At 46.2% G+C, this 27531-nt stretch overlaps 1 protein-coding gene across 1 annotated transcript in view; it reads left to right on the top strand.

The window, feature by feature from the left end:
• Positions 1 to 622: 622 nt before the first annotated feature.
• Positions 623 to 27531, top strand: part of pold1 (polymerase (DNA directed), delta 1, catalytic subunit) — a 118675-nt gene continuing 91766 nt past the window's right edge. The window contains exons 1-8 of the mRNA XM_078430704.1: positions 623 to 651; positions 3188 to 3419; positions 4845 to 4961; positions 10313 to 10453; positions 12391 to 12516; positions 13426 to 13594; positions 19292 to 19394; positions 25919 to 26048. Of these exons, the coding sequence (XP_078286830.1) occupies positions 646 to 651; positions 3188 to 3419; positions 4845 to 4961; positions 10313 to 10453; positions 12391 to 12516; positions 13426 to 13594; positions 19292 to 19394; positions 25919 to 26048 (1024 nt within the window). The 5' untranslated portion in view covers positions 623 to 645. The remainder of the gene's footprint in view (positions 652 to 3187; positions 3420 to 4844; positions 4962 to 10312; positions 10454 to 12390; positions 12517 to 13425; positions 13595 to 19291; positions 19395 to 25918; positions 26049 to 27531) is intronic.

Genomic DNA, 27531 nt, shown 5'->3' with positions numbered 1-27531 from the left:
TGGGGTGCAATCTGCAAACTTTAGTTTAGTTTAGAGACACAGGCCTGAGGAAGGGTCTTGGCCCATTCCTTCTCTCCACAGATGCAGCCCGTCCCTCTGAGTTACTCCAGCACTCTGTGTCGGTCTTTGGTGTAAACCAGCATCTGTAGTTCCTCCATCCAAAACATCTGTTCAGGCTCCAACATCTGGAGGCCGCCAGCCAATGGGGAACGCCCCTGCCCCGCCGCAACCAATCAGCGCCCTCGCCTCATCCAGTGAGGACTGCAGCCAATCATGACCCTCGTCTCATCCCGTGGCCGGTTGCCATGGGGGGGGGGCGCAGCCAATCAGAGCCCTCGTCTCATCCTATGGCGGGTTGCCATGGGGGGGGCGCAGCCAATCAGCGCCCTCGTCACATCCAGTGGCGGTTGCCATGGGGGAAGGAGCCGCAGCCAATCAGCGCCCTCGTCTCATCCAGTGGCGGTTGCCATGGGGTGGCCGCAGCCAATCAGAGCCCTTGTCTCATCCAGGGGCGGTTGCCATGGGGGCCGCAGCCAATCGGAAGGCGGGTTTCAGCCACCAGGCAGGCGCGCCGCGGTTGCCATGGCGGGCCGGGGGGGCGGGGTTGGCGCGTTTGGCGGGAGCGGCGGCGGCGGCGGCTCGGGAATGGAGGTACCGGTAACGCCATGCGGGGAGCGGGAGCGGGAGAGGCGACTGCCCGGGGCTGAGGCTGCAGCCGCCTCCGGCGGGGAACTCGAGGCCCAGGCTCCGCTAGGCCCGAGGGTGGGAGGGAGAAGTGGGAGGGGAAGAATGGAGCAGGGAAGGGAAGAAGGAGGGGGAGAGGGAGTGGAGGTGCATTTGTGCAGCGCCCGGCACGTCCCCGGCCGGGACTCCCGCAGCTCGGGAGGAGCGGATGCTCAGTGACCCAGAAACAGGCCTTTCGGCCCACAATGTCCGTGCTGAACCTGGTGCCAAGTTAAACGAATCTTCTCTGCCTCACATGGTCCACATCCCTCCACCCCCTCTCCATGATGTCCATGTGCCGGTCTAAAATCTCCATCAGCGCCACTGTGTCACCATCTTGAGTCTCAACAGGGATCAAGAGCTGAAACGTCACCTATCCATGTTCTCCACAGATGCTGCCTGACCCACTGAGTTACTCCAGCACTCTGTGAAACGTCACCTATCCATGTTCTCCACAGATGCTGCCTGACCCACTGAGTTACTCCAGCACTCTGTGAAACGTCACCTATCCATGTTCTCCACAGATGCTGCCTGACCCGCTGAGTTACTCCAGCACTCTGTGAAACGTCACCCATCCATGTTCTCCACAGATGCTGCCTGACCCGCTGAGTTACTCCAGCACTCTGGGTCCTGAGATGAGAGATGTGTTTTGATTTTTAAAATGTGCAGCGTAGGTTTACTAGGTTGATTCCCGGAATGGCGGGACTATCACATGTTGAAAGACTGGAGCGACTAGGCTTGTACACACTGGAATTTAGAAGGATGAGAGGGGATCTTATCGTAACGTATAAGATTATTAAGGGGTTGGACACGTTAGAGGCAGGAAACATGTTCCCAATGTTGGGGGAGTCCAGAACCAGGGGCCACGGTTTAAGAATAAGGGGTAGGCCATTTAGAACGGAGATGAGGAAAAACCTTTTCAGTCAGAGAGTTGTGAATCTGTGGAATTCTCTGCCTCAGAAGGCAGTGGAGGCCAATTCTCTGAATGCATTCAAGAGAGAGCTAGATAGAGCTCTTAAGGATAGCGGTGTCAGGGGGTATGGGGAGAAGGCAGGAACGGGGTACTGATTGAGAATGATCAGCCATGATCACATTGAATGGCGGTGCTGGCTCGAAGGGCCGAATGGCCTCCTCCTGCACCTATTGTCTATTGAAACGTTGGGACTCTCCCCACTCCATCGGTCTGAATAAGGGTTCTGAGCCAGAATGTCATCTGTCCATTACCTGCACAAAAGCTGCCTGACCAGTTGCATTGTTTTTATTTTGCTCAAGATTCTAGCCACTTGTATCTCTGAAGGTTTTTGGCAGTTATTTGTGGAGAGAGAGCTTTTGTCCCTTCGTGGGATAAGTCCCTTCTCTCTTAGTTGGTATAAAGAATAAACAACTGGTATGTGAACACAAAATGCTGGAGTAACTCAGCGGGTCAGCCAGCATCCCTGGAGACAAGGAATGGGTGATGTTAAGGGTGGTGACCCTTATTCAGACTGAAGAAGGGTCTGAAACATCACCCATTCCTTCTCTACAGAGATGCTGCCTGTCCCGCTGAGTTACTCCAGCATTTTGTGTCTACCTTGTGTGTTCAGCGAAGCGATCGCCGAGCCTGCGCTTGGTTTCGCCGATATAAATAAGTTGACATCTAGAGCAGTGGATGCAATAGATGAGGTTGGAGGAGGTGCAGGTGTTACGGAGACCAGGGAGTTACGGAGGGAAAGGTAACTCCGTAACTCCCTGGTCCACTCGTCCCTTCCTACCCAAACCACCCCAACCTCGGGCACTTTCCCCTGCAACCGCACGAGATGCAACACCTGTCCCTTTACCTCCCCCCTCAACTCCATCAAAGGACCCAAAGTCTTTCCAGGTGAGACAGAGGTTCACCTGCACCTCCTCCAACCTCATCTATTGCATCCGCTGCTCTAGATGTCAACTTATTTATATCGGCGAAACCAAGCGCAGGCTCGGCGATCGCTTCGCTGAACACCTGCGCTCGGTCCGCATTAACAAAACTGATCTCCCGGTGGCCCAGCACTTTAACTCCCCCTCCCATTCCCAGTCTGACCTCTCTGTCATGGGCCTCCTCCAGTGCCATAGTGAGGCCCGCCGGAAATTGGAGGAGCAGCACCTCATATTTCGCCTGGGCAGTTTGCAGCCCGGTGGTATGAACTTCGACTTCTCCAACTTCAGATAGCTCCTCTGTCCCTCCCTTCCCCTCCTCCTTCCCAGATCTCCCTCTATCTTCCTGTCTCCACCTATATCCTTCCTTTGTCCCACCCCCGACATCAGTCTGAAGAAGGGTCTCGACCCGAAACGTCACCCATTCCTTCTCTCCCGAGATGCTGCCTGACCTGCTGAGTTACTCCAGCGAGTACAGGCCCGGTGGCGTCGAACGCTCATCACATTTGTTAACCCAATCATTCCTGGGATTATTCTGTTACTGATCTTTTTAAAACATTGGTGCTGTGTGCAGATCGACATGGAGTTTAGGAGCAAGAAACCGCAGGGCAGCAGTGGGCCGCAGTCGAAGAAACCGCACGTTGGTAGAGGCGACAGTGGGCCGCAGTCGAAGCGGCCGCGAGGAGATTGGGAGGATGATGTGCCTTCGCATTTCGAGGTGGAGCTGGCCTATCTGGATGAGGTGGAGGCAGAGATGACCATGGATGCCAAGGAAGTGCAGCCAGCGCACGACTCTGTGCCGATCGGTAGGTGGCAGGTTAATGCCTTCACAGCCAAGTGGGTCGGCTGAGGACCGTCTGATAGAGACTGAAGACTGTTTAATCACCACTAAACCCTATATCCTTCCTTTGTCCCGCCCCCCTGACATCAGTCTGAAGAAGGGTCTCAACCCGAAACGTCACCCATTCCTTCTCTCCTGAGATGCTGCCTGACCTGCTGAGTTACTCCAGCATTTTGTGAATAAATACCTTCGATTTGTACCAGCATCTGCAGTTATTTTCTTATACCACTATTACTGTTGTTACAGTGCGGTGATCGGGCGTCTGTCCTGCTGTTCCTGTGAATGCCAGGGCCCTAATTTTAAACGCTTTTCCAATCTGCTTCCCCTCTTGAAAGTACCGATCCTTCGCTGGGTGGTTGGGCAGCATTGACAAATCTTTGAACATTTTGCTCAAGAGGTGTTTTTTCAGCTCACTTTCTGGCTGAGTTTTATGTGGCAAATGAAAAGGGGTTTGGCTAAAAATGAGTAAAGGAGAGAGTGTAATCATGTGAAATGTGAGGTTAGAATCATGGAGTGTTACAGTGTGGAAACAAGCCCTTCAGCCCAACTTGCCCACACTGGCCAACATGTCCCAGCTACACTCGTCCCACCTGCCTGCATTTGGTTCATATCCCTCCAAACCTGTCCTATCCATGTAAGGTTATTCACTTTGGTAGGAAATATCAATTTATTTTTAAACCGTGAAATACTAGTAAATGTAGTTTAGTTTAGAGATACAGTGCGGAAACAGGCCCTTTCGGCCCACTGGGTCCACGCCGACCAGCGATCCCTGCACATTAACACTATCCTATACCCACTAGGGACAGTTTTTTACATTTACCAAGCCAATTAGCCTACATATCTGTACGTCTTTGGAGTGTGGGAGGAAATCGAAGATCTCAGAAAAAACCCACGCAGGTCACGGGGAGAAGGTACAAACTCTGTATAGACTGCACCCGCAGTCAGCATGGAACCCAGGTCTCCAGCACTGTATTCTCTGTAAGGCAGCAACTCCACCGCTGCACCACCGTGAGTCTACAGAGAGACATAGGTGTACTGCTTCAGGAGGTATTGTGGCTTGCAGATGCATTAAACATCTAGGAAAACAAATGCTATATTGGTGTCTGACATTCAGAGATATTAAATAACTGTTAAAGGTTTTAACTCCCCTTCCCTGTCCCCAGCTAGACTCAAGAGTGTTTTATTGTCATGTCCCTAACAGAGCAATGAAATTCTAGAATCAACAGATATGTAATATAGTACTTTGTAAAAACCATAAAAAGAACAAAAAAAAGTCCCATGCACCCATTCCTTCTTTCCAGAGATGCTGCCTGTCCCGCTAAGTTACTCCAGCATTTTGTGTCCATATTATATATATGGATTGTAAAACTAAGTACTTTCTTGCTTTCAGGAAAGCTGTTTTCTTCTAACGTTAAGAAAAGTAAATGGCAGCGGCCGCCGGTACCAAAGATCAATCCAAAGGAGGATGGCATCTCGTTCCAGCAGGTGGAGCTCGAGCACTACGTGGGTAAGTGACAGGATCACGGTGACTGCTCAGTAACGTTTTGGCTTAGTTGCAGCTCCCAATGTGAATTCAACCCTCCGCTTTATGTCGTGGTATTGAGGCTGTGTCAGCAGACCATGGAGGAGAAAGCTGTTATCGGGCAACTAGAGAGCAGTCTACCACATCTGGAGAGCAGTCCTGACCTCCCATCTACCTCATGGGTGACCCTCGGACTATCCTTGATCAGACTTTGTACAGACTATCCTCGATCAGACTTTGCTGGCTTTACCTTGCACTAAACATCATTCCCTTATCATGTATCTGTACACAGTAAATGGCTCGATTGTAATCATGTACTGACTTTCCGCTGACTGGACCCAACAAAAGCTTTTCACTGTACCTCGGAACACTTGACAATAAACTAAACTGAACTGAATTGAAGTTAAACATTTCCAAACTGTGGTGTCCAGATTATAATTGGGCAGTGGTGGTATGGCACATGAAGCCAAAGATAACACCTGCGTTAAGGCCACGTAATCAAAGGATAACAAACCCAGCAAGGGGCTGAATGCACCTGTACTTGCCCAGTAAATAACACTCACGATTACGGGTCAGAAAAAGTCGGGTGACAACCTAAAACTGCAATATTTCTGTAATATTTTAACAATCGTAATAAAAAGGGCGACATGATGGCACAGCTGGAAGAGCTGCTGCCTCACAGCACCAGAGACCCGGCTTCCATTTTGCCATTGTATGGAGTCAGAACATTCTCTTTGTGATCATGTGGGTTTGGACAATAGACAATAGGTGCAGGAGGAGGCCATTCGGCCCTTCGAGCCAGCACCACCATTCAATGTGATCATGGCTGATCATTCTCAATCAGTACCCCGTTCCTGCCTTCTCCACATACCCCCTGACTCCGCTATCCTTAAGAGCTCTCTCTTGCATGCATTCAGAGAATTGGCCTCCACTACCTTCTGAGGCAGAGAATTCCACAGATTTACAACTGTCTATGAGTGAAAAAGTTTTTCCTCATCTCTGTTCTAAATGGCCTACCCCTTATTCTTAAACTGTGGCCCCTGGCTCTGGACTACCCCAACATTGGGAACATGTTTCCTGCCTCTAACGTGTCCAACCCCTTAATAATCTTATATGTTTCGATAAGATCCCCTCTCATCCTTCTAAATTCCAGTGTATAGCCGCTCCAGTCTTTCAACATATGACAGTCCCGCCATTCCGGGAATTAACCTAGTAAACCTACGCTGTACGCCCTCAATAGCAAGAATATCCTTCCTCAAATTTGGAGACCAAAACTGCACACAGTACTCCAGGTGCGGTTTCCTCCCACATCCCAAAGACATACGCGTTGTACGTTGATTGGCTCTCTGTAAATTGCCCCTAGTGAGTAGGTGAGAAAGTGGGAGAACATAGAACTAGTGTGAGCGGGTGATGGATGCTCAGCATGGACTTGTTGGGCCGAAGGGCCCGTTTCTATGCCGTATCTTTCAAGAATCAACTAAAATCTAAATGATATCAGGCTATTTAAACCATATTCTTGCTAGCTGGTCAGCAACTACAGGTGCCCCATAGCTTACGGTGGGGGTGCCGTTCCGAAAAACCCATCGCAAACCGGAAATATTGTAAGTCAATGCATTTAATACACGCGATCACGTGGCCGGAATCAGGTGGGTGCGGCCCACTAGAGGTCGCTGCCATTTGCACCATCGCAAAGTCGAACTCTGGCAAGTGGATGCATCGTTAGCCGGTGAGCACCTGTATTGTGGCTCATTGCACTTGCCTACTGTCTGGATCCTTTTAGATGCTGGCAGTTCAAGTTCATTCACATCTCACACATGAACAAACATTTCACTGTATCTCTATCTCTGACAATAATAAAACAAACTAAACATTTAGAAAGATGTAATAAATGTGAGTTTTTTGGTGGAAAGCCTTAAAATATTATAAACGAGCATTATATATCTATCACAGCCTATATGGTTTAATTTATAATTCAGGAAAGAAGCTGTGATTTGCTGAGCAGATTGCACTCCAGAGAATGTGCTTGTTATCTTTTAAGGCTTATCTGTAGCTTTGAAGGGACGTGCGTTTAATGCTGCTCTGGTTTGTTCCCCTTTTTAGTTATTAATCCTACCGTATCCGTTGTTCCTGTGTCCAGGCTGCTGTACAAGTAGTGTCTTATGATTTATGTCACCGAGCTTATTATATCTTTATATCTCTCTGAAGAAGGGTCCCGACTTCAAACTTTATCTATCCATGTTGTCCAGGAATGCTGCCTGACCCACTGTGACTCTGTGTCTTTCCTTTATCTTTTAATCTAGCTGCCTCTTACAACTGCCGACCGAACACCCTGGAGATTTTGTACCACAGTTGATATGGTATCAATATATCCCTTCTGATTGAACTTTTTCATTTATTTCTCCATCAATATCTTTGATTGTGCAAGCGCAACCATCATTCTTTAAGTAGTAATTTCCAATCTTAATTAATAATTTACAATAAAATTGTGCAGTACAAAGGAAACTTATTTAGTTCATTGAACCTGTGGGGAAAAGTGTGATTTTGTTTGGTTTTGACTTGTTAAAATCCATTGACAGATTCTTCAATCTTTGTTGTCTGACTCATTAAGTATTTTTATTTGCCTGCCAAAATATTTGCCTGTCTATATTCTTTCCAGGCTCCGCAATGTACTTTTACAACTGTTGCCAATTCTATTTTGTACTTCATTCATTTGCCAAGCAGGTTTTGTATACACGGTTGAATTCCTTATGTAAAGACGAGCCAAATAGATAAGTTTCAGCAAACTTTGTATTTTCTTCAGCTGAGCTCAGCAGTGCCTTCCACCTAATTCATTGGCCCCTCATTGGCATTAACATTTGTTTGCTGTGGGAAATCTTTAACTTAGATCTATATTAATTGGGAAGTTTTATAATTATTAGTGTTTTATTAATTATTGTTTGACTAATTCAGATTCAGGATCAGTTCCTGTGGATTGGAGGGTAGCTAATGTTATCCCACTTTTATGAAAGGAGGGAGAGAGAAAACGGGAAATTATAGACCAGTTAGTCTGACATCAGTGGTGGGGAAGATGCTGGAGTCAATTATAGAAGACGAAATTGCGGAGCATTTGGACAGCAGTAACAGGATTGTTCCGAGTCAGCATGGATTTACAAGGGGGAAATCATGCTTGACTAATCTTCTGGAATTTTTTGAGGATGTAACTAGGAAAATTGACAGGGGAGAGCCGGTGGATGTGGTGTAACTCGACTTTCAGAAAGCCTTCGACAAGGTCCCACATAGGAGATTAGTGGGCAAAATTAGAGCACATGGTATTGGAGGTAGGGTACTGACATGGATAGAAAATTGGTTGACAGACAGAAAGCAAAGAGTGGGGATAAATGGGTCCCTTTCAGAATGGCTGGCAGTGACTAGTGGGGTACCGCAAGGCTCGGTGCTGGGACCGCAGCTATTTACAATATACATTAATGACTTGGATGAAGGGATTAAAAGTACCATTAGCAAATTTGCAGATGATACAAAGGGTGGCAGTGTGAACTGTGAGGAAGTTGCTATGAGGTTGCAGGGTGACTTGGATAGGTTGGATGCATGGCAGATGCAGTTTAATATGGATAAGTGTGAGGTTATTCCCTTTGGTGATAAGAATAGGAAGGCAGATTTTTATCTGAATGGTGTCAAGTTAGGAAAAGGGGACGTACAATGAGACCTGGGTGTCCTGGTGCATCAGTCACTGAAAGGAAGCATGCAGGTACAGCAGGCAATGAAGAAAGCCGATGGAGTGTTGGCCTTCATAACGAGGAGTTGAGTATAGGAGCAAAGAGGTCCTTCAGCAGTTGTACAGGGCCCTAGTGAGACCGCACCTGGAGTACTGTGTGCAGTTTTGGTCTCCAAATTTGAGGAAGGATATTCTTGCTATTGAGGGCGTGCAGCGTAGGTTACTAGGTTAATTCCCGGAATGACGGGACTGTCGTATGTTGAAAGACTGGAGCGACTAGGCTTGTATACACTGGAATTTAGAAGGATGAGAGGGGATCTTGTCGAAACATATAAGATTATTAAGGGGTTGGACACGTTAGAGGCAGGAAACATGTTCCCAATGTTGGGGGAGTCCAGAACCAGGGGCCACGGTTTAAGAATAAGGGGTAGGCCATTTAGAACGGAGATGAGGAAAACCTTTTTCAGTCAGAGAGTTGTGAATCTGTGGAATTCTCTGCCTCAGAAGGTAGTGGGGGTCAAATCTCTGAATGCATTCAAGAGAGAGCTGGATAGAGCTCTTAAGGATAGCGGAGTCAGGGGGTATGGGGAGAAGGCAGGAATGGGGTACTAATTGAGAATGATCAGCCATTATCACATTGAATGGTGGTGCTGGCTCGAAGGGCCAAATGGCCTACTCCTGCATCTATTGTCATTGTCTACAAGGAAACATCTATGTCATGGACATGTTTGGCTGTGTACGGTCATTGTTCCAGAAAACTTGATTACTTGCACATCCTTACCAATATATTTTCAAAAGTTATTTAATGGATTAAGATCTGAAACTTTGGGGGAAATCAAAAAAAAAATGTAAATGGAGCAATTCTTCTGGTAAGTGTCATGGTGTGTATGTATAGCTTAAGCAGGAGTACTGGAAGGGTAGGATTTCAATAAAAGTTTTGAATTGTGTAACTTTGGAGCAATAAACTGAGATAGGAGTGAGAAATTTGAGGTCATGAAATGGAACGTTGCAAGGAAGGTATTGTGCAATATTAGGTGGATTATCTCATCATTTCCCTTCTCTCTACAAATGACACTTGGAAAATGAAAAAAAACCTCACATTAATCTCATCCTCTGATTTGCTGGATGTTACAAAATATTTTCCTGTAAGTCAATCAGCTTTTGAAATCTAGTTAGACACAAAATGCTGGAGTAACTCAGCGGGTCAGGCAGCATCTCTGGAGAGAAGGAATGGGTGACGTTTCGGGTCGAGACCCTTCTTCAGACTGACCCGAAACATCACCCATTCCTTCTCCCCAGAGATGCTGCCTGACCCGCTGAGTTACTCCAGCATTTTGTGTCCACCTTCGATTTAAACCAGCATCTGCAGTTTTCTTTCCTACTTTGAAATCTAGTTATTCCTGCCATTTGGGCAAGTCCTGTAGTCAGTCTGTGCAAAGCAAGGTTTCTCAAAGAGAAGAAGGGTCTCGACCTGAAACGTCACCCATTCCTTCTCTCCAGAAATGCTGCCCGTCCCGCTGAGTTACTCCAGCATTTTGTGATACCTTCGATTTGTACCAGCATCTGCAGTTATTTTCCTACACTCCTTCTCAATTTTAATAATCGCTGTTCCTTTCTTTTGTAGGGTCTTATATCGCTGGAATGCCTGGGAATAAACAGGGTCCAGTACCTGTCACACGAATGTTTGGAATTACAATGGTGGGGAACAGTGTCTGCTGCCACATCCATGGATTTATGCCGTATTTCTATGTCCAGGCACCTACTGGTGAGATTCTTGCATTTCCCTACACTCTCAGCGCCTGTTTATCAGGCATGTCCATGATGTGCTCCAGCACAACAATTCACTCCAGTTGTAAAATAGCAGTGTCAATATTGCCAGGTCAGGGATAACATGAGAGTTCAGTTGTTAAGTCTCCTGTGTTTTTCCAACCAAAATGTGTCTTCAACCTTCCTCTCAACATTGGCCGTAATTATGTAGCAAACAAAAGACCATAAGACATAGGAGCAGAATTAGGCCATTCAGCCCATTAAGTCTCCTCCGCCATTCAATACTTTTCCCTCTCAACCCCATTCTCCTACCTTTTCCCTGTAACCTTTGACACCCCTTTTAATCAAGAATCTATCAATCTCTGATTTAAAGATTCCCACTGAGAATCCAGAACCGTCTTATTGGTCATGTTAGACAGATCTTATTGGTTCCGTGTACAAAATTCAACATGGTGCCAGTGTGAATGTGTCGCATAACTCAAACTATCAGACCTGTGTGCTGCTCAAGACCAGAAGAAGCTGCAGAGAGATGTGAATGCAGTCCAGTCCATCGCACAAAGGAGCCTTGCCCCCCCCCCATCGACCACCTCCATGTCACGCTGCTTCTGGAGAGCAGCCAACATAATTAAGGACCACTCATACCTTGGTCATCCTCTCTTCTCCCCTCTCCCCTCTCCCGTTGGGCAGAAGGTTTACAAAGGCTTGACAGCACGTACCACCAGATTCAAGAACAACTTCTTCAACTTCTTCCCCGCTGTTATCAGACTTGACTGGCCCTTTCATATGCTAAGGATGAATTCCCAATCTACCAGTTTTACCTGGGAGGAGAGGGGGGGGACTTGCTTGAAAAGCAGCGCATAATTCTTTTAACGCCTAAATTAAAGATCCATGCGACTACGCTGTCTGGTAAATTTGAGCGTGTTATTCGAAAAATACCAGCGTGTAAATCAAGCTTGGGTGTTAAAGGAACAAGCGCGATATTTCAAAAAGGCATAAATCAAGCATGCAGAAAACACAAGGTGCCTGCCTGGCTGTACTTCTGTGCAGGAAGGAACTGCAGATGACGGTTTACGATGGGGTTACGTCCTCGACTTACGTTCCGCGAAACCCATCGTAAACCGAAAATATCGTACGTCGAAATGCATTTAATGCACCTGATCCCGTGGATGGAAGCGAGCTGGATTTCACTACTGGTCGTTACTGTTTGCACCATCACAAAGCCGAAATATCCCAAGTGCAAGCATCGTTAGTCGGGGAGCATCTGTACACCAAAGATAGACACAAAACGCTGGAGTAACTCAGCGGGACAGGCAGCATCTCTGGAGAGAAGGAATGGGTGATGGTTCAAGTTGACACCCTTCCGAGAGAGAGTTAGATTTAGCTCTTAGGGCTATAGGAACAAAGGATATGGGGAGAAAGCAGGAACGGGGTACTGATTTTAGATGATCTGCCATGTTCATATTGAATGGCGGTGCTGGCTCGAAGGGCCGAATGGCCTACTCCTGCACCTATTTTTCTATGGTTTCTATGACCCGAAATGTCACTCATTCCTTCTCTGTAGAGATGCTGCCTGTCCCGCTGAGTTACTCCAGCATTTTGTGTCTACCTTCTGCCTGTACTTCTGTCATGTCTCCCCTCAACCTCCAGCGCTGCCGGTTGAAGCAGAGCAAGATGCAATTTGCTGTGAATTATTGTTGTACACTGCGTCGCCTGGAGACAGTGGAGTAACAGAAGATTCTAATCTTAAAAATGTTGTTGAGCGTCAGCTAAAAGAACGCAGTCCTATCCATTACCGAGCACTGTTTGTCATAGCTGCATCTTTAGTTTAAATAAAATGTCTACTGCGGTGATGTCTCATTGTGGCCATGTGTTGAATTGCTCAGGGTGCACTGAATGGACGCATCTATAACTCTAAAACCTCCACTCCTCTGACAGGTTTCAGTTCCGAACACCTCCATGACTTTCAGCGGGAGCTGAACAACATTGTGATGAAAGACATGAGGTCAAACAAGGATAACATCTCTCAAGTGGTTCTGGCAGTCGATATCTGCCTGAAGGAGAGTAAGTACAGCATTCTGTTGTCGCCTTCTCTTTGTTCTCTCCGATCTGGTGGCTCGGACATCTAGAAAAGCGGCAAAGCCGAGAACGAGGACCATCGGGATGTCTGGAAGGAATGCCAAGAGGTCTTTCTGAACTTGCTAAAAGCCGTCCCTGGAGGAGGGAAAGACAGGAGGAACATTATACATTTTGGTTCTAGGTCACAGGAAAAGAATGACTTCTACTCGGAAAATTCTCATTTCAATAGTGCGTGTGTGTGTGTGTGTATGTGTGTGTGCGCGTGTGTGTGCATGTGCGTGTGTGTGCGCGTATGGTGCGTGTATGTGTGCGTGCGCACATGTGAGGTGTGTGAGAGTGGGGTCATTTCAAATGATCACACAGTTGTGAAGGGTTTGGTTCAGTTTAGAGATACAGCCCGGAAACGGCCTTCGGCCCACCGTCCATGCCGACCAGCAATCCCCGCACATTAACACTACCTACACACACTAGGGACAGTTGTTATACTATACCAAGCCAATTAACCTACAAACCTGTACGTCTTTGGAGCGTGGAAGGAAACCGAAGATCTTGGAGAAAACCCACGCAGGTCACGGGGAGAACGTACAAACTCCGTACAGACAGCACCCGTAGTCAGGATCAAACCCAGGTCTCAGGCGCTGCAAGCGTTGTAAGGCAGCAACTCTACCGCTGCGCCACCGTGCCACCCTGCTAATGATCTGTGATCTGCTAATAATACCTTTCTGCAGCAGCTAGCATTTGGCTTGTCCAGATTTGCCTGGATGTGAGTCAATTGTAATAAGATGCTAGGGAGCTGCCTGTCCTTGCAACAGAACCTGCTTGGGAGAGATAGGGGAGACATATGTTCCAACATTGCTAAGAGAATGCCATCAATGGATGAATGTATAATTACAGATATGTTCGGCTACGGAGGAAACAAGAAGACACCATTCCTAAAGATCACAATGGCACTGCCTCGCCTAATTGCCCCGGCTAAACGGCTGCTGGAACAAGGATTCCGCTTCGGTTCAATGCCAATGAGCAACTATCAGTCATATGAGGCCAACATTGACTTCGAAATCAGGTACTTACTACTGACTGAGCATTAAAACAATTCATTAAAAAATGTGGGAGTTTTTGCAATATCTGGAAATCTGAAGGATATGACATCCAGTGTAAATTGTTTTTCAAGTGAGCTGTTACTGGAATGAGGGAAGCATAGTAGCTGATTTGTGCAGAGCAGGCTCCCACAGTGTGTTAGACTATAGAGATGCAGCCCTGAAACAGGCCCTTCGGCCCACCGAGTCCATGCTGACCAGCGATCCCTGTATACGAGCACTATCCTCTACCTTAGGGAACATTTACAACTTTTATTTCACCGAAGCCAATTAACCTACAAACATGTTTGTCTTTGGAGTGTGGGAGGAAACCGGAGCACCCGGGGAAAAGTCACGGGGAGAACGTACAAATTCTGTACGGACAGCGCCCATAGGCAGGATCAAACCTGGGACTCTGGTGCTGTAAGGCAGCGACTCTACCGCTGCCCACCGTGCCAATCCCTTGTGACCACCACTGTGGCACTGATCTGATAATCGGTTTATTAGAGGCCAGGATACCAGGAAGAAACAACCTGCTGCCATTTGGTACTATTTCCCTGTTTTTTTAAACCCCGTTCCCTGTTGTTATTTTCTGAGGGCTGGCTGAAGTTCAGTTTAAGTTCCTAAGTGAGCAGCATCACCTCCAGCACTGCTGTACCTCCTCACTACTGTTTTGGATTCTCATGTTAATTTTTATTTTCCCAAATGTCAGATTCCTAACCCTGGCCAGATAAGTGGCAACCTCTCATGAGACTGACCCTCCAGTAGTGAGAGCAGTGAGCACAAGAGGACGGAGCTTATAGAGCCGCTGCCTCAAAATGCCAGAGATCCCGATTCGATTCTGACCTCGGGTGCTGTCTATGTGCACCTTCTTCAAGTGACCTCGTGGGTTTCCTCCGGGTGCTCCTGTTTCCTCCCATTTCCCAAAGATGTGCGGGTTTTCTAGGTGAATGGGCCTTTGTAAATTACTCCTAGTGTCTAAGGAGTTGAAAAGAATGTAGGATAGCATAGAACTAGTGTGAATGGGTATCGATGGTCGGCATCAAAGATAATAGAGCAGAGCAAGATAGACCACTCGACCCTAAAAACCGTAGGACGTCACGGCGCCATTTTAGTCGGCAGAAACTTGCGGAAACATTTTAAAAGAAAAATAACAAAAATCCGTGAATTGATAGATGAGATATATTCTGCATTTTAATGGTATCATCACACATACTGTTCCCCCAATACACTGATTACACTGCGAGAGGCAGAGCGAACGGCGGGTTTGCTTACTAAAATGGCGGACGTTCCGCTCCTTTGCGTACTACACTTCAGTATAGGCGATTTCAACGGAGTGGTTCATCTTGCTCCTCTGGTATCTTTGGTCAGCATGGACTTAGTGGGCTGAAGGGCCTGTTTCCATGTTGTATCTTTCAATCAATCGAAATGAGATCATTATTCCACTGCCTACAAACTGGCAGCCGATCTCTACGGTTTTTTATTTGCTGTGAAATTATATTTTGTGGAATAAAAGGTAATAAAAATGAGCTGCAGATGCTGGTTTATACCAAAGATGGACACAAAATGCTGGAGTAACTTAGCCAGTCAGTTGCTGGAAAATCAGTGGTGAACCTGTACATGATAGTGCTTGCTGTTATATCGTCCATTGTGTTTGAAACCTGCCCATTCGATAGCTGTAAATATGTGTAGTATGACGTCTAATGCCAAGTATTGCTTTAGCTCATCTGCTGTCTCATTGTTTGCATTATATATTCTTTCCCATTATTAACTTTTTATTGGCTCGTTACTGGTTCTTATAAAATTCCTCCACCTGCTCTACCACTCATCCTTGTGTGCTTTAGTCTTCGATTTAAAATTTTCCTTGACCTCATTGGTAAGGATTAGCCGCAATCAGGCAGCGTCTCTGGAAAAATAGACTGGTGATGTTTCGGGTCGAGACCCTTCCTCTAACGACTTTGTGGGACAGCAACAGAGAGTCAATTTAAAAATGAAGGTAGACACAAAATGCTGGAGTAACTCAGCGGGTCAGGCAGCATCTGTGGAGAGAAAGAATGGGGGACGTTTCGGGTCTTGACCCGAAACGTCACCCATTCCTTCTCTCCAGAGATGTTGCCTGACCCGCTGAGTTACTCCAGTATTTTGTGTCTACCTTTGATTTTAACCAGCTTCTGCAGTTTTTTTACTAGTCAATTTAAAAATGTCTGGTTTTCAGTTGTAGTATTGTGCTTCTGCCATGAGGTGACGTCTCTGAACTATGGGAATGGCAGAGATTGTGCCAGTGATGGAGAGTGTTCATTTCCCCACCACTTACAGTCTTTATTGTTATTACAGGCAGCCAATTGCATTTTACAATAATTTAACAAAGTCAAGTTTCAACATCAGTCTGTCATTTGCACTTCAAAAAAACCTTTCAAAATTAAAAAAGCTCTAATAATTTCAGGCAAGACCAGATTTTCAAGCAATCTTTTGAAGTGCTTTGTTTCTGTATGCAAACGACATGAAATGTTTTGCTGTCCCCTTCATCTGTACAACTTGTTCTCACCAAATTGGCCTGACTGTCACCATTACAGTGTAAGAAAATAACTGCAGATGCTGGGACAAATCGAAGGTATTTATTTCACAAAATGCTGGAGTCACTCAGCAGGTCAGGCAACATCTCAGGAGAGAAGAAATGGGCGACATTTCGGGTCGAGACCGTTCTTCACACTGATGTCAGGGGGGCGGGACAAAGGAAGGATATAAGTGGAGCAGGAAGATAGAGGGAGAACTGGGAAGGGGGAGGGTAAGGGAGGGACAGAGGAACTATCTAAAGTTGGAGAAGTCGATGTTCATACCACTGGGCTGCAAACTGCCCAAGCGAAATATGAGGTGTTGTTCCTCCAATTTCTGGTGGGCCTCACTTTGGCACTGGAGGAGGCCCATGACAGAAAGGTCAGATTGGGAGTGGGACTGGTTGAAGTGCTCAGCCACCGGGAGATCAGGTTGGTTAAGGCCGACTGAGCGAAGGTGTTGAGCGAAACGATCGCCGAGCCTGCGTTTGGTTTTGCCGATGTAGAGAAGTTGACATCTAGAGCAGCGGATACAATACGCCGATGTCTCCAACTTTAGATAGTTCCTCTGTCCCTCTTTTCCCCTTCCCAGTTCTCCCTCTATCTTCCTGTCTCCACCTATATCCTTCCTTTGTCCCGCCCCCCTGACATCAGTCTGAAGAAGGATCTCGACCCGAAACGTCACCCATTCCTTCTCTCCTGAGATGTTGCCTGACCTGCTGAGTCACCATTGCAGTGACCTATGTGAGGTGAAGATTTCAAAGAAACTGCACTGACTTGTGTTTATAAGAGCAAAATAAGATACGGATTCTGTTCAATTATTTTTGGTCCATTTGCCTGTATCGACCAAGTCATGTTAACTCAGCAAACACACTGCAAGTGATGATGACTAATCTACAGCAGGCCTGATGAATAATAGTTTTCAGTTGTTTTACGTTATCAAACCACAGACAGTTTACAGTTTACTTAATTGTCACATGTACCGAGGTACAGTGGAAAGCTTTTGTTGCGTGCTATCCAGTCAGTGGAAAGGCAATACAGGATTACAATCCAGCCATTTACAGTGTATAAATAAATACATGATAAGGGAATAACGTTTAATGCAAGGTAAAGTCAGCAAAGTCAAATTAAGGATTAGAAACATAGAAAATAGGTGCAGGAGTAGGCCATTCGGCCCTTCGAGCCTGCACCGCCATTCAATATGATCATGGCTGATCATCCAACTCAGTATCCTGTACCTGCCTTCTCTTCATACCCCCTGATCCCTTTAGCCACAAGGGCCACATCTAACTCCCTCTTAAATATAGCCAATGAACTGGCCTCAACTACCTTCTGTGGCAGAGAATTCCACAGATTCACCACTCTCTGTGTGGAAAAAAAACGTTCTCATCTCGGTCCTAAAAGACTTCCCCCCTATCCTTAAACTGTGACCCCTTGTTCTGGACTTCCCCAACATCGGAAACAATCTTCCTGCATCTAGCCTGTCCAACCCCTTAAGAATTTTGTAAGTTTCTATAAGATCCCCCTCAATCTTCTAAATTCCAGCGAGTACAAGCCGAGTCTATCCAGTCTTTCTTCATATGAAAGTCCTGCCATCCCAGGATCAAGGATCCTGGATCACAAGGATCACAAAACACAGGGTCTGGGTGATGTGTGGAATGTGTGGATCCATTTGAAGGTTTTATTTGTTGTCATGTGTATTGAGGTACAATGATAAAGCTCCTTTTGTTGTGTACTGTCCAGTCAGCGAGAAGACTGTACATGGTTATAATGTACAGTCTTTGCCCACGGTGTACCGATACAGAATAAAGGGGATAACGTTTAGTGCAAGGTAAAGTCCAGTGAGGTCCGATTAAATTAGTACGAGGGCCTCCAATGAGGTAGATGGTAGGTCAAGACCTTTCTCTAGTTGATGAGAGGACAGTTCAGTTGCCTGATAACAGCTGGGAAGAAACTGTCCCTGAATCTGGAGGTGTGTGTTTTCATACTTCTGCACTTCTTGTCTGATGGGAGAGGGGAGAAGAGGGATCAGGAATTGCCTTTGATTCTAGCTGTGTCTTGGTTCCCTGGCCACTGACTGAAGCTGAACTGGACCGTTTTAAAGACAGTGTTCCATTTAAACCAATGATGAACTTCTGATCTCGTAGTCTTGTCTTTATTAAGACCTAACTGCGTTCACTTTTACACCATTGCCTGATTTTGAAACCTTATCGCTGCTAGACTAAATGCACTTCTGGGTGATTTTCTATCATCCTTTAATAACACATGCTCATCCAACCTCTCTTCTCCACTATCCTATTCCCATCCCCATCTCCCTTTTCCATGTTTCACCTCCCTTTGCTCAAAGCTGTCTGCTCAGGATTCCAGCATCTGCAGTTTCATCTGCATCCAGAGCTCTGTTGCTTCTACCAGAACTTGCAAGTCTACTCTGCCATTCAATCGTGGCTGATCTATCTCTCCCTTCTAACCCCATTCTCATGCCTTCTCCCCATAACCCCTGACACCCATACTAATCAAGAATCTATCTATCTCTGTCTTAAAAATATCCATTGACTGCGGCAAAGAATTCCACAGATTCACCACTCTGACTAAAGAAATTCCCCTTCCTAAAGAAACGTCCTTTAATTCTGAGGCTGTGCCCTCTGGTCCTGGACTCTCCCAATAGTGAAATATAAGGAGATAAGAAAAGTGACATGTAAAGCCATACTGAGGGACCTACATTTTTTCAGTAGCATCTCCATTTAATGATTCATGAAGACTTTCATTACAAACTCTAGCAGAGATGCACCCTTTTTCCGCATCTGTAACATTCTCCAAGCCCACACCGTCCTTGCTGTTTCCATTACTCTGATTCTGGTCTCTTATTTTAAGTTTCCCATCATCGGCTGAACTTTCAATGACTTACGTCATGTAATCAGGACTTTCCCCCTCCCACCAAGACACCTGTGCACCTCCACGCCCCTTCCTTTAAGATGCTGTTTATACTCACCCTAATATCTGGTGACAAGTGTCCAAGTGTTTGGTATTTTTCCTGGAACTCTTTGTGGTTTTGACGGGGATTGTTGAAAGGACCAAATTGAACTTATTTTTGTTACCATGCTTAAATTTACATTTTGTTTAATATTTTGTTAGATTCATGGTGGATTGTGATGTCGTTGGTTGTAACTGGATTGAATTACCCGCTGGGAAATACCGGATAAGGGAAGAACAACCTACAGGGGACAATCCCAGGAAGGTGTGTACCACCAAATGCGGATTATCGGAAGGGTGGAGAGTGAGATTGTTTTTCCGTTTCGGTTTTCTCCTCTCGGGTGATAAGGTGGGACACTCACTTCTGATCCAGCAACAAAGTCCCACTCGAGAGACAAAATCCAGGTGATTGATTCTCCAGTGCTGAGAAGCTGTTGTGATTATGGATTTGTTCCTTGGATAAAATGCTAAGGCATGACTTGGCCTTCTCAAGTGGGCATGGGCGATCAGAAGGCTCTGTTTTGAAGTTGCAGTGTTCTCCCCAGTGTCCTGATCAGTATTTGAACGTCAGCCTGTGCCAGCTGCTGTTCCATGATTGTATTGATTTATTTCCACATCACAATAATGACCATTCTGGCAAAGGACTGAATGAAGTGCACACTGGGGAAGATTGATTGATGGAAAGATACAGCATGGAAACAGGGCCTTCGGCTCACCAAATCAGCATCAAGCACCTATCACCCGTTCACACTAGTTCTACGTTGTCCCACTTTCTCATCCACTGTCTATACACTGGGGGCAATTTACAGAGGGCCAATTAACCTACAAACCCGCACATCTTTGGGATGTGGGAGGAAACCTGAGCACCCAGAGGAAACCCACGCAGCCACAGGGAGAACGTACAAACTCCACACAGACAGCACGCACAGTCAGGATCGAAGTTGAGTGCCAGGGATTACAATATCAATTAAGAGTTCAGAAGTTTTAGATGAAGATGAGTAATTTTAAAGGGCGGCACGGTGGCGCAGCGGTAGAGTTGCTGCCATACAGCGAATGCAGCGCCGGAGACTCAGGTTCGATCCTGACTACGGGTGCTGTCTGTACGGAGATTGTACGTTCTCCCCGTGGCCTGCGTGGGTTTTCTCCGAGATCTTCGGTTTCCTCCCACACTCCAAAGACGTGCAGGTTTGTAGGTTAATTGGCTGGGCAAATGTAAAAATTGTCCCTAGTGGGGTGTAGGATAGTGTTAATGTGCGGGGATCGCTGGGCGGCGCGGACTCGGTGGGCCGAAGGGCCTGTTTCTGCGCTGTATCTCTAAATCTAAATCTAAATTTGTGCATTTGGAGATGATTACACTTGTATTCCTACCCAAGAGGATTGTGGATACTAATTTGTTGAGGAAGTATGATTTGAAGGTATCAAGGAACATGAGATAGTTTGGAATAAGGTGGGTGGTTGAAATGACATTAAATTATTCTTTATGTAGCAAGATTAGTTTATCTGGTCTGTATCACTGCTGTTTGTGTGGGCATACTGTGCAAATTGGCTGCGGTTTGCTCCAACACTACCTACACTTTGGAAGCTTCAAAGTGCTCCGTGGCCTAGAAAAGTGAGTTATAAATGCAAGCTTTTTTTCTTGGAAGGTTAAATTTGATTATTTCTCTCAACCACTCCCATCCGCACCACTCCTTTGCAGTCAGTCTGCTGAGCTTATCAGAGGGAGTAAAATGTGGATTCATTTAAAGTATCGCGCAGTAGGTAAAGCCGCTGCCTCTCAGCACTAGAGACCCAAGTTCAATCCTGACCTCGGGTGCTGGCTGTGTGGAGTTTGCAAGTTCTCCTGGTGATCGCGTGGGTTCAGGGTGCTCCGGTTTCCTCCCACATCCCAAAGGCGCGAGGGCGCTCTGTAAGTTGTCCCTGGTGTCTCCATGAGTGGTAGAATCTGGGACGAGTTGATGGAAAATGCAGAGAGAGGGTTGGATTGGTGTAAATGGGTGTGATGGTCCATATGGTCTCGGTGGGCCGAGGGGCCTGTTTCCGTGCTGTATCTATGTACGGGAAAACATCCAAATCTCAGGGTCACAATTGAAGTCTTCGTATGAGAGGCAAAAGCAAAATGTAGAACATTCTGGAAATGTGAAAGAAAATAAATATCAGGCCAGATAGATTGATGCTTCAACTTGACGATCTTGCAAATTCTCTTCTCACAGACCTGCAGAGTAGTTTCATTTTTTTTTGTTTTGCTTTTACACTACAACAGAAAGTTGGAATCTATCCCAGCCTTGATGTTTCCCACCATTTTCTCTTGCTGGTCTTCTGTTCATTGTTCAGTTGCCTGCCCCCAATTAATTTATTAAAATGTAAGAAGTTTTGCATGTTAACGGCGGCTGTTAAAACCACAGTGATCTAAACATGCTCTTCTGCATCAGTGTTTATTTGTACCTAGTCTCAGAACCCGACCAAAAAAAGAAACCTTTGTTTCTAAACCCACATGATGCGGACTGCTCAGTTTGGGAAGTGGTTTTGTCTTTAATGACGTTGAACAACTGGTTAAAAGAGGCGTCTTTCTATTTTCATTCCATACATGTATTGGTGACTGCAGCATCTAAATTACCTGGCCATACCATTCCCTATAATCGAAAGCTACAGTGCTTGGAGCACTCTGTTTTTCACACCAGCAAGCCCTCACATCTTTAATCTTATTTTTCTTCTCCAGTCTTCCCTGCTCCTTATGTCCCTCTCCTCTGCAGGAAAAACAACTATTACTACGCATGAAACTCTCTAGCTTATTTTCCTCTTTGACACAATTCTCTTTACAATGTGATTTTCTCTAACATGGGGTTTCGGGGGGGAGGGGCACAACGATCACGGATTGGAAAATATCATAAAACAACTATTGTGAAAGCAAAAATTCCTCTTATTTAAAACAAATAATTTAGTTTTAGTTTCAGAGTTACAGCGCAGAAACAGGCCTCTTAGTCAGGATTGAACCCGGGTCTCAGCTACTCTACCAATGTGCCACCATGCAGCCCTAGATAAGGGGACAGTATTCCAGGTGTGACCTCACCATTTCACTATATAATTACTTCTAAACTCCAATCCTTTTTGTAACAAAGGGCAATCTGCTTTCCTCACCACTTTGTGCTCGTGCCTGCTAACGTCCTGCAATTTGTGCTCAACAACACGTCACTCATGTGCAATCTTTCTCTATTCTCTTTCTCTGTCTTTACCCAAGGGCATGACTTCACATTTTCCTCACATTAAACTCCATTGACGTGAGTATTTTTCCATTCGCTCAACCTATCTGTATCTTGTTGCAGAGTGTAAATATCCTGCTGCATCTTGCCCTCTTGCCTATTTCACTGTCCTTGGCACACTTGGATACTTTACACTCACCCCACTTTACACTTGCCTGCTTCCTCCAGGTCATGAATATGAATGGAAAACTGAAACCACGAATTGATCCTTGCAGCCTGAAAATGACATGGTTATTCCGACTGTCTACGACTTGATAACCAATTTGCAACCCGTGCATTTTCCCCTCTTCTTATGAATAGACAATAGACAATAGGTGCAGGAGGAGGCCATTCAGCCCTTCGAGCCAGCACCGCCATTCAATGCGATCATGGCTGATCACTCTCAATCAGTACCCCGTTCCTGCCTTCTCCCCATACCCCCTCACTCCGCTATCCTTAAGAGCTCTATCCAGCTCTCTCTTGAAAGCATCCAACGAACTGGCCTCCACTGCCTTCTGAGGCAGAGAATTCCACACCTTCACCACTCTCTGACTGAAAAAGTTCTTCCTCACCTCCATTCTAAATTGAATACATTTTTATTTAATGCACCAGCCTTTTATGCAGCAGCTTGTCAAATGCCTTTTGAAATCCAAATTCACTAAAACTCTAGGTTCCTCCTTATCGACTTTGTTTGATACATCTCAAAGAATTCAAGAAAATATGTCAAACGTGATTTGTGTTTCACAAGACAACGTTGATCAGATTTGACTGTATTAGGCTTCTCTGAAGGACCAGCTACCTTTTCCTTAATTATGGATTCCAGAATCTTGCCAACAGCAGATACTTAGGTAACAAGGGTATAGTTATCTGTGCCTTGTCTTCTTTCTTTAGGGAGTCAAATTTGCAGTTTTATATCTGCCGGTACCATCCCTGAGCTAAACTTCAGAAAGGTTCAAGCATTGACTCCATTCTTTTAGAACTTGGCTGCGGGCTATTGGGACCTGGCAGTGTCTGTCTTTGGTCTGGAGAGACGAGGAAACTCAGATGCTGAGATCTTGAGCAAAATTAAAGTGCTGGAGAACCAGGCAGCATCTGTTGAGGTAATGGACACTCGACATTTCAGACTCAAGAAGGGTCCCGACCACAAATGTGCTGAGTTCCTCCAGCACTTTGTCTTTTGCTCTGTCTTTAATCACAATAGTTTTTTTGTTTTTCCAATAGAGGTCTACCACTGATTGGTTCCTTATCCGTTTTGCACGGCCTCCAAGAGGAGTCAAACGGTGCTGGGTCGGTCCACCTGTGCTAGCGGTGGGGGTGGGGGGGGGGGGAGATATCGGCCTGCAAAGTCGGCTATGGGAACGGATCTGCCAACTCCAGCCGGGTGGAGTTGTGGAGTTGCAGAGCCCCAGGTGCAGTGGGCAAATTAGACCCGCTGATCACTGTGGAAGTACCGATGAGGACGAGATCGGCCGCCTCACCCGACCGAGGCACCACGTTTTCAGGGAACTTCAAATGTACTCTCGGAATTTTGTCCAGATTAAAGGTGGTGGCGGACTATCAGTTGCCGAAAAATCAATGGTGGACCTGTACATGATAGTGCTTGTTATTTCTTCCAATGTGTTTGAAACTTGCCCATTAGATAGCTTGGAATATTTGTAGTACCCTTCACCATGAGGTCTAATGCAAAGTATTGCTTTAACTCATCTGCTGTCTCCTTGTATCCATTATTAATTCCTCTTCCTTGCCCTCTAGAAGTCCCACACTTGGCTAATCTCTCTTTTTTTAATATATTCACAGAAACCTTCGCTGTGGATATTACTTGGCAGCTTTCTCTGATAATCAATTTTCTTTCCCCTTATTAACTTTTTATTAACTCACTACTGGTTCTTATAAAATTCCTACTCCTGCTCTACCACTAATACTTGTGTGCTTTAGTCTTTGATTTAAAATTTTCCTTGACCTCCGTGGTTAACCACAATCCTTACTAATATATCATCAGTGAATTTGTTCAGGGATTGGTAATGGCCACTTGATTAATGAAGGCACGAGAATTGAACTACTTTCTGTTCTTGCTAAAGTGATTTGCTACATGAGTGTACACTCTCAGACTGACTTTTATTTTACGTATCACCCCAGCCTTTCTCCATTGTGTCACATTTTCTCTTAAGACCTTCCTGCGTGGTACCTTGAGACCTTCAGAGATGTTCTCAGCCACGATTGCCTCTGTGCAAATGAAAACCGAACAATGGTGTGCGGCCGTACTGAATTTGCAGCAGTGATGTCAAGGTTTCTTGCACTACACTGCAGAAACCTACTGCCTCTTCTGCTTGCAAGGTTATTACACCAGGTGCATGGATGTGCCACCCTCTGGGCTTCTCCCATTCACACTCTGTCCTGACTGTTCATACCGTAGCAGTTACTGCATTGTCACAGTCGTGTCAGCACTCCCTCTCCCAGGACATTCAGTGTTCAGACACAAGAAACTGCAAATGCAGGAATTGTAAGCACAAAGTGCTGGAGTAACCCAGCGGGTCAGGCAGCATCACAGGAGGACGTGGATAAGCGCCATTTTGTGTTGGCACCTTCTTCTGACCTGCAGTCTGAAGAAGGGTCTCAACCCAAAGCATTGCCTATCCATGTTCACCACAGATGCTGCCTGACCCGCTGAGTTACTCCAGCACTCTGTGAAACGTCACCTATCCATGTTCACCAGAGATGCTGCCTGACCCGCTGAGTTACTCCAGCACTCTGTGAAACGTTACCTATCCATGTTCTCCACAGATGCTGCCTGACCCGCTGAGTTACTCCAGCACTCTGTGAAACGTTACCTATCCATGTTCACCACAGATGCTGCCTGACCCGCTGAGTTACTCCAGCACTATGTGCTTAACATTCAGCATCCATCCTGGACTGTAGCTGTCCAAGCAAGAATGTGGACGGTCTCAAAGAATGTGTGTGGTCGACAGCAGAGGCTGCCTTCCTTAGTGTGGTCACATCCGTGAATCAATTTAAAAAGAAATCTGGCAGCGCTTTTGCTGATGATGAAAACACAAAGTGCTGCAGTAATCCAGAGGGTCAGGCAGCATCAGTGGAAGGAATGCATAGGTGATCTTAGATGGACATAAAAAGCTGGAGTAACTCAGCGGGTCAGGCAGCATCTCTGGAGAGAAGGAATGGGTGACCTTTCAGGTGGAGACCCTTCTTCAGACTGATGTCGGGGAGTGGGCGGTACAGAGATAAAATGTGGTCAGAGACAGACTAGTAGGAAAACTGGGAATGGGGAGGGGATGGAGAGAGGGGGAAAGCAAGGGTTACTTGAAGTTAGAAAAGTCAATGTTCATACCGCTGGGGTGTAAGCTGCCCAAGCAAAATATGAGGTGCTGTTCCTCCAGTTTGCGCTGGGTCTCACTCTGACAATGGAGGAGGCCCAGGACAGAAAGGTCAGTGTGGGAATGGGAGGTGGAGTTTAAGTGCTGAGTAACCGGGAGATCAATGGATAGTTGATCCTTCTACAGGTTGCTGATGAGTGGTTTGTTTCCAATGTTGGCTGCAGGTGACACTGGCACAGATCGAGGTGGATGTGGCCTGGACAGACTTCATCAGCCACGCCGCTGAGGGGGAGTGGCAGAAAATCGCTCCGCTTCGCGTGCTCAGCTTCGACATTGAATGTGCTGGCAGGAAGGGTAGGTCATTAAAAAACTGCAAAACTGCCTTTTACGTGGACAGCTCCCGTCCAGGGTGGATGCTGGAGAGAGTGCAAAGAAGATTCACGAGGATATTGCCAGGACACGTGGGCCTGAACTGTAGGGAGACGTTGAACAGGCCTTATTCCTTGGTGTGCAGGAGAATGAGGGGTGACCTTACAGAGGGGGTCTAAGATCACGAGGGGAATAGATACGGTGAATACACAGAGTCCCTTGCCAAGAGTGGGGGAAATCATGAACCAGAGGACATAGGTTTAAGGTTAGGGGGGAAAGGTTTAATAGGAACCTGATGGGCAACTTCATTACACAAAGGGTGGTATGTATATGGAAAGAGCCACCGAAGGAGGTAGTTGAGGCAGCTACACTCACAAAATTTAAAAAACATTTGAAAGGGTACATGAATAGGAATGGTTTAGAGGGATACAGGCCAAAAGCAGACAGGTGGGACCAGTGCAGATGGGGCATGTTGGTCGGCTTGGGCAAGTTGGGCTGAAGTGCTTGCTTCCATACTCTATGACTTTAAATGTTTGTTTTCAAAGCCTCCTTTCACATAATGTGTATCATTCGGATGAGCAGCCAAACCGTGTATATGTCACATTAGAAAAGCTCCCTTCATTTTTGTCTGAAGATGACTAGTATTGGTTAAATTGCAGTCATAAATGCCTACTCTCGGAGAACTCACTTCTGGTCCTATCCACCCCTCGGTGGTGTTGCCTGAGAGCATTAGTGTGGTTGTTCCTCAGCCCCTGCAGGGAGAGCTGTGCACCCAAACAGAGAGAGGAGTGAGAACAGCTCCTGTCACACCCAGCAAGAGATGATGAGAGATTTGCTTGGATCCAGATGGGCTGCCAACACATAAACCTTTCACTGCCAGTCCCCAGCCATGGCCCACGCCCACTGTGCCAGCCCGATTGCAACCACTGATGCCTGCTTAACACCAGCAATCACAGGTAGCCTCTCCATTCTGGGCCATGAATGATTCTTTGCATTGATTGCACAAAGATTATTTAGCAGAAGGCTATGACTTGCATTCGGCTCCCAACATGGTGGCAGACAGCAGCAGGGGAGGCAGGGGTTTGTTCTGCGTTCATGGCACAACAGTATGTAATCTGAACAGATCTATCTTGCAGTATAGAGTGCACTTACTCTGAACATTTGAGCTGGAGGACTAAGAGAATAATCACCGCCCTGGAGGGTCGTTCTAACTGCAGTACTGGTGTACATCCAAGAGTCAAGAGAGTTTAATTGTCAGATGTGCCGGTAATGGAAATTCATACTTGCTGCAGCTTTACAGATCTATTACACAATAAATTTACAATAATCAATGATACAATAAATTAATAGTCAGTGATACTCATAATAGTGCCCATAATAGTGCTAATACTAGAGTCTGTAGTGCAACCGAAACTGAGTCTGTCCCTGTCATACACATGGTCAGTGTAATGGTTGTCCCCTCCCTCAT

This window comes from Rhinoraja longicauda, chromosome 40 (genome assembly GCF_053455715.1).
Source record: "Rhinoraja longicauda isolate Sanriku21f chromosome 40, sRhiLon1.1, whole genome shotgun sequence".
Taxonomy (NCBI): domain Eukaryota; kingdom Metazoa; phylum Chordata; class Chondrichthyes; order Rajiformes; family Arhynchobatidae; genus Rhinoraja; species Rhinoraja longicauda.
The sequence above is the reverse complement of the archived record's forward strand: the minus strand, read 5'-3'. Positions and strand labels throughout refer to the sequence as shown.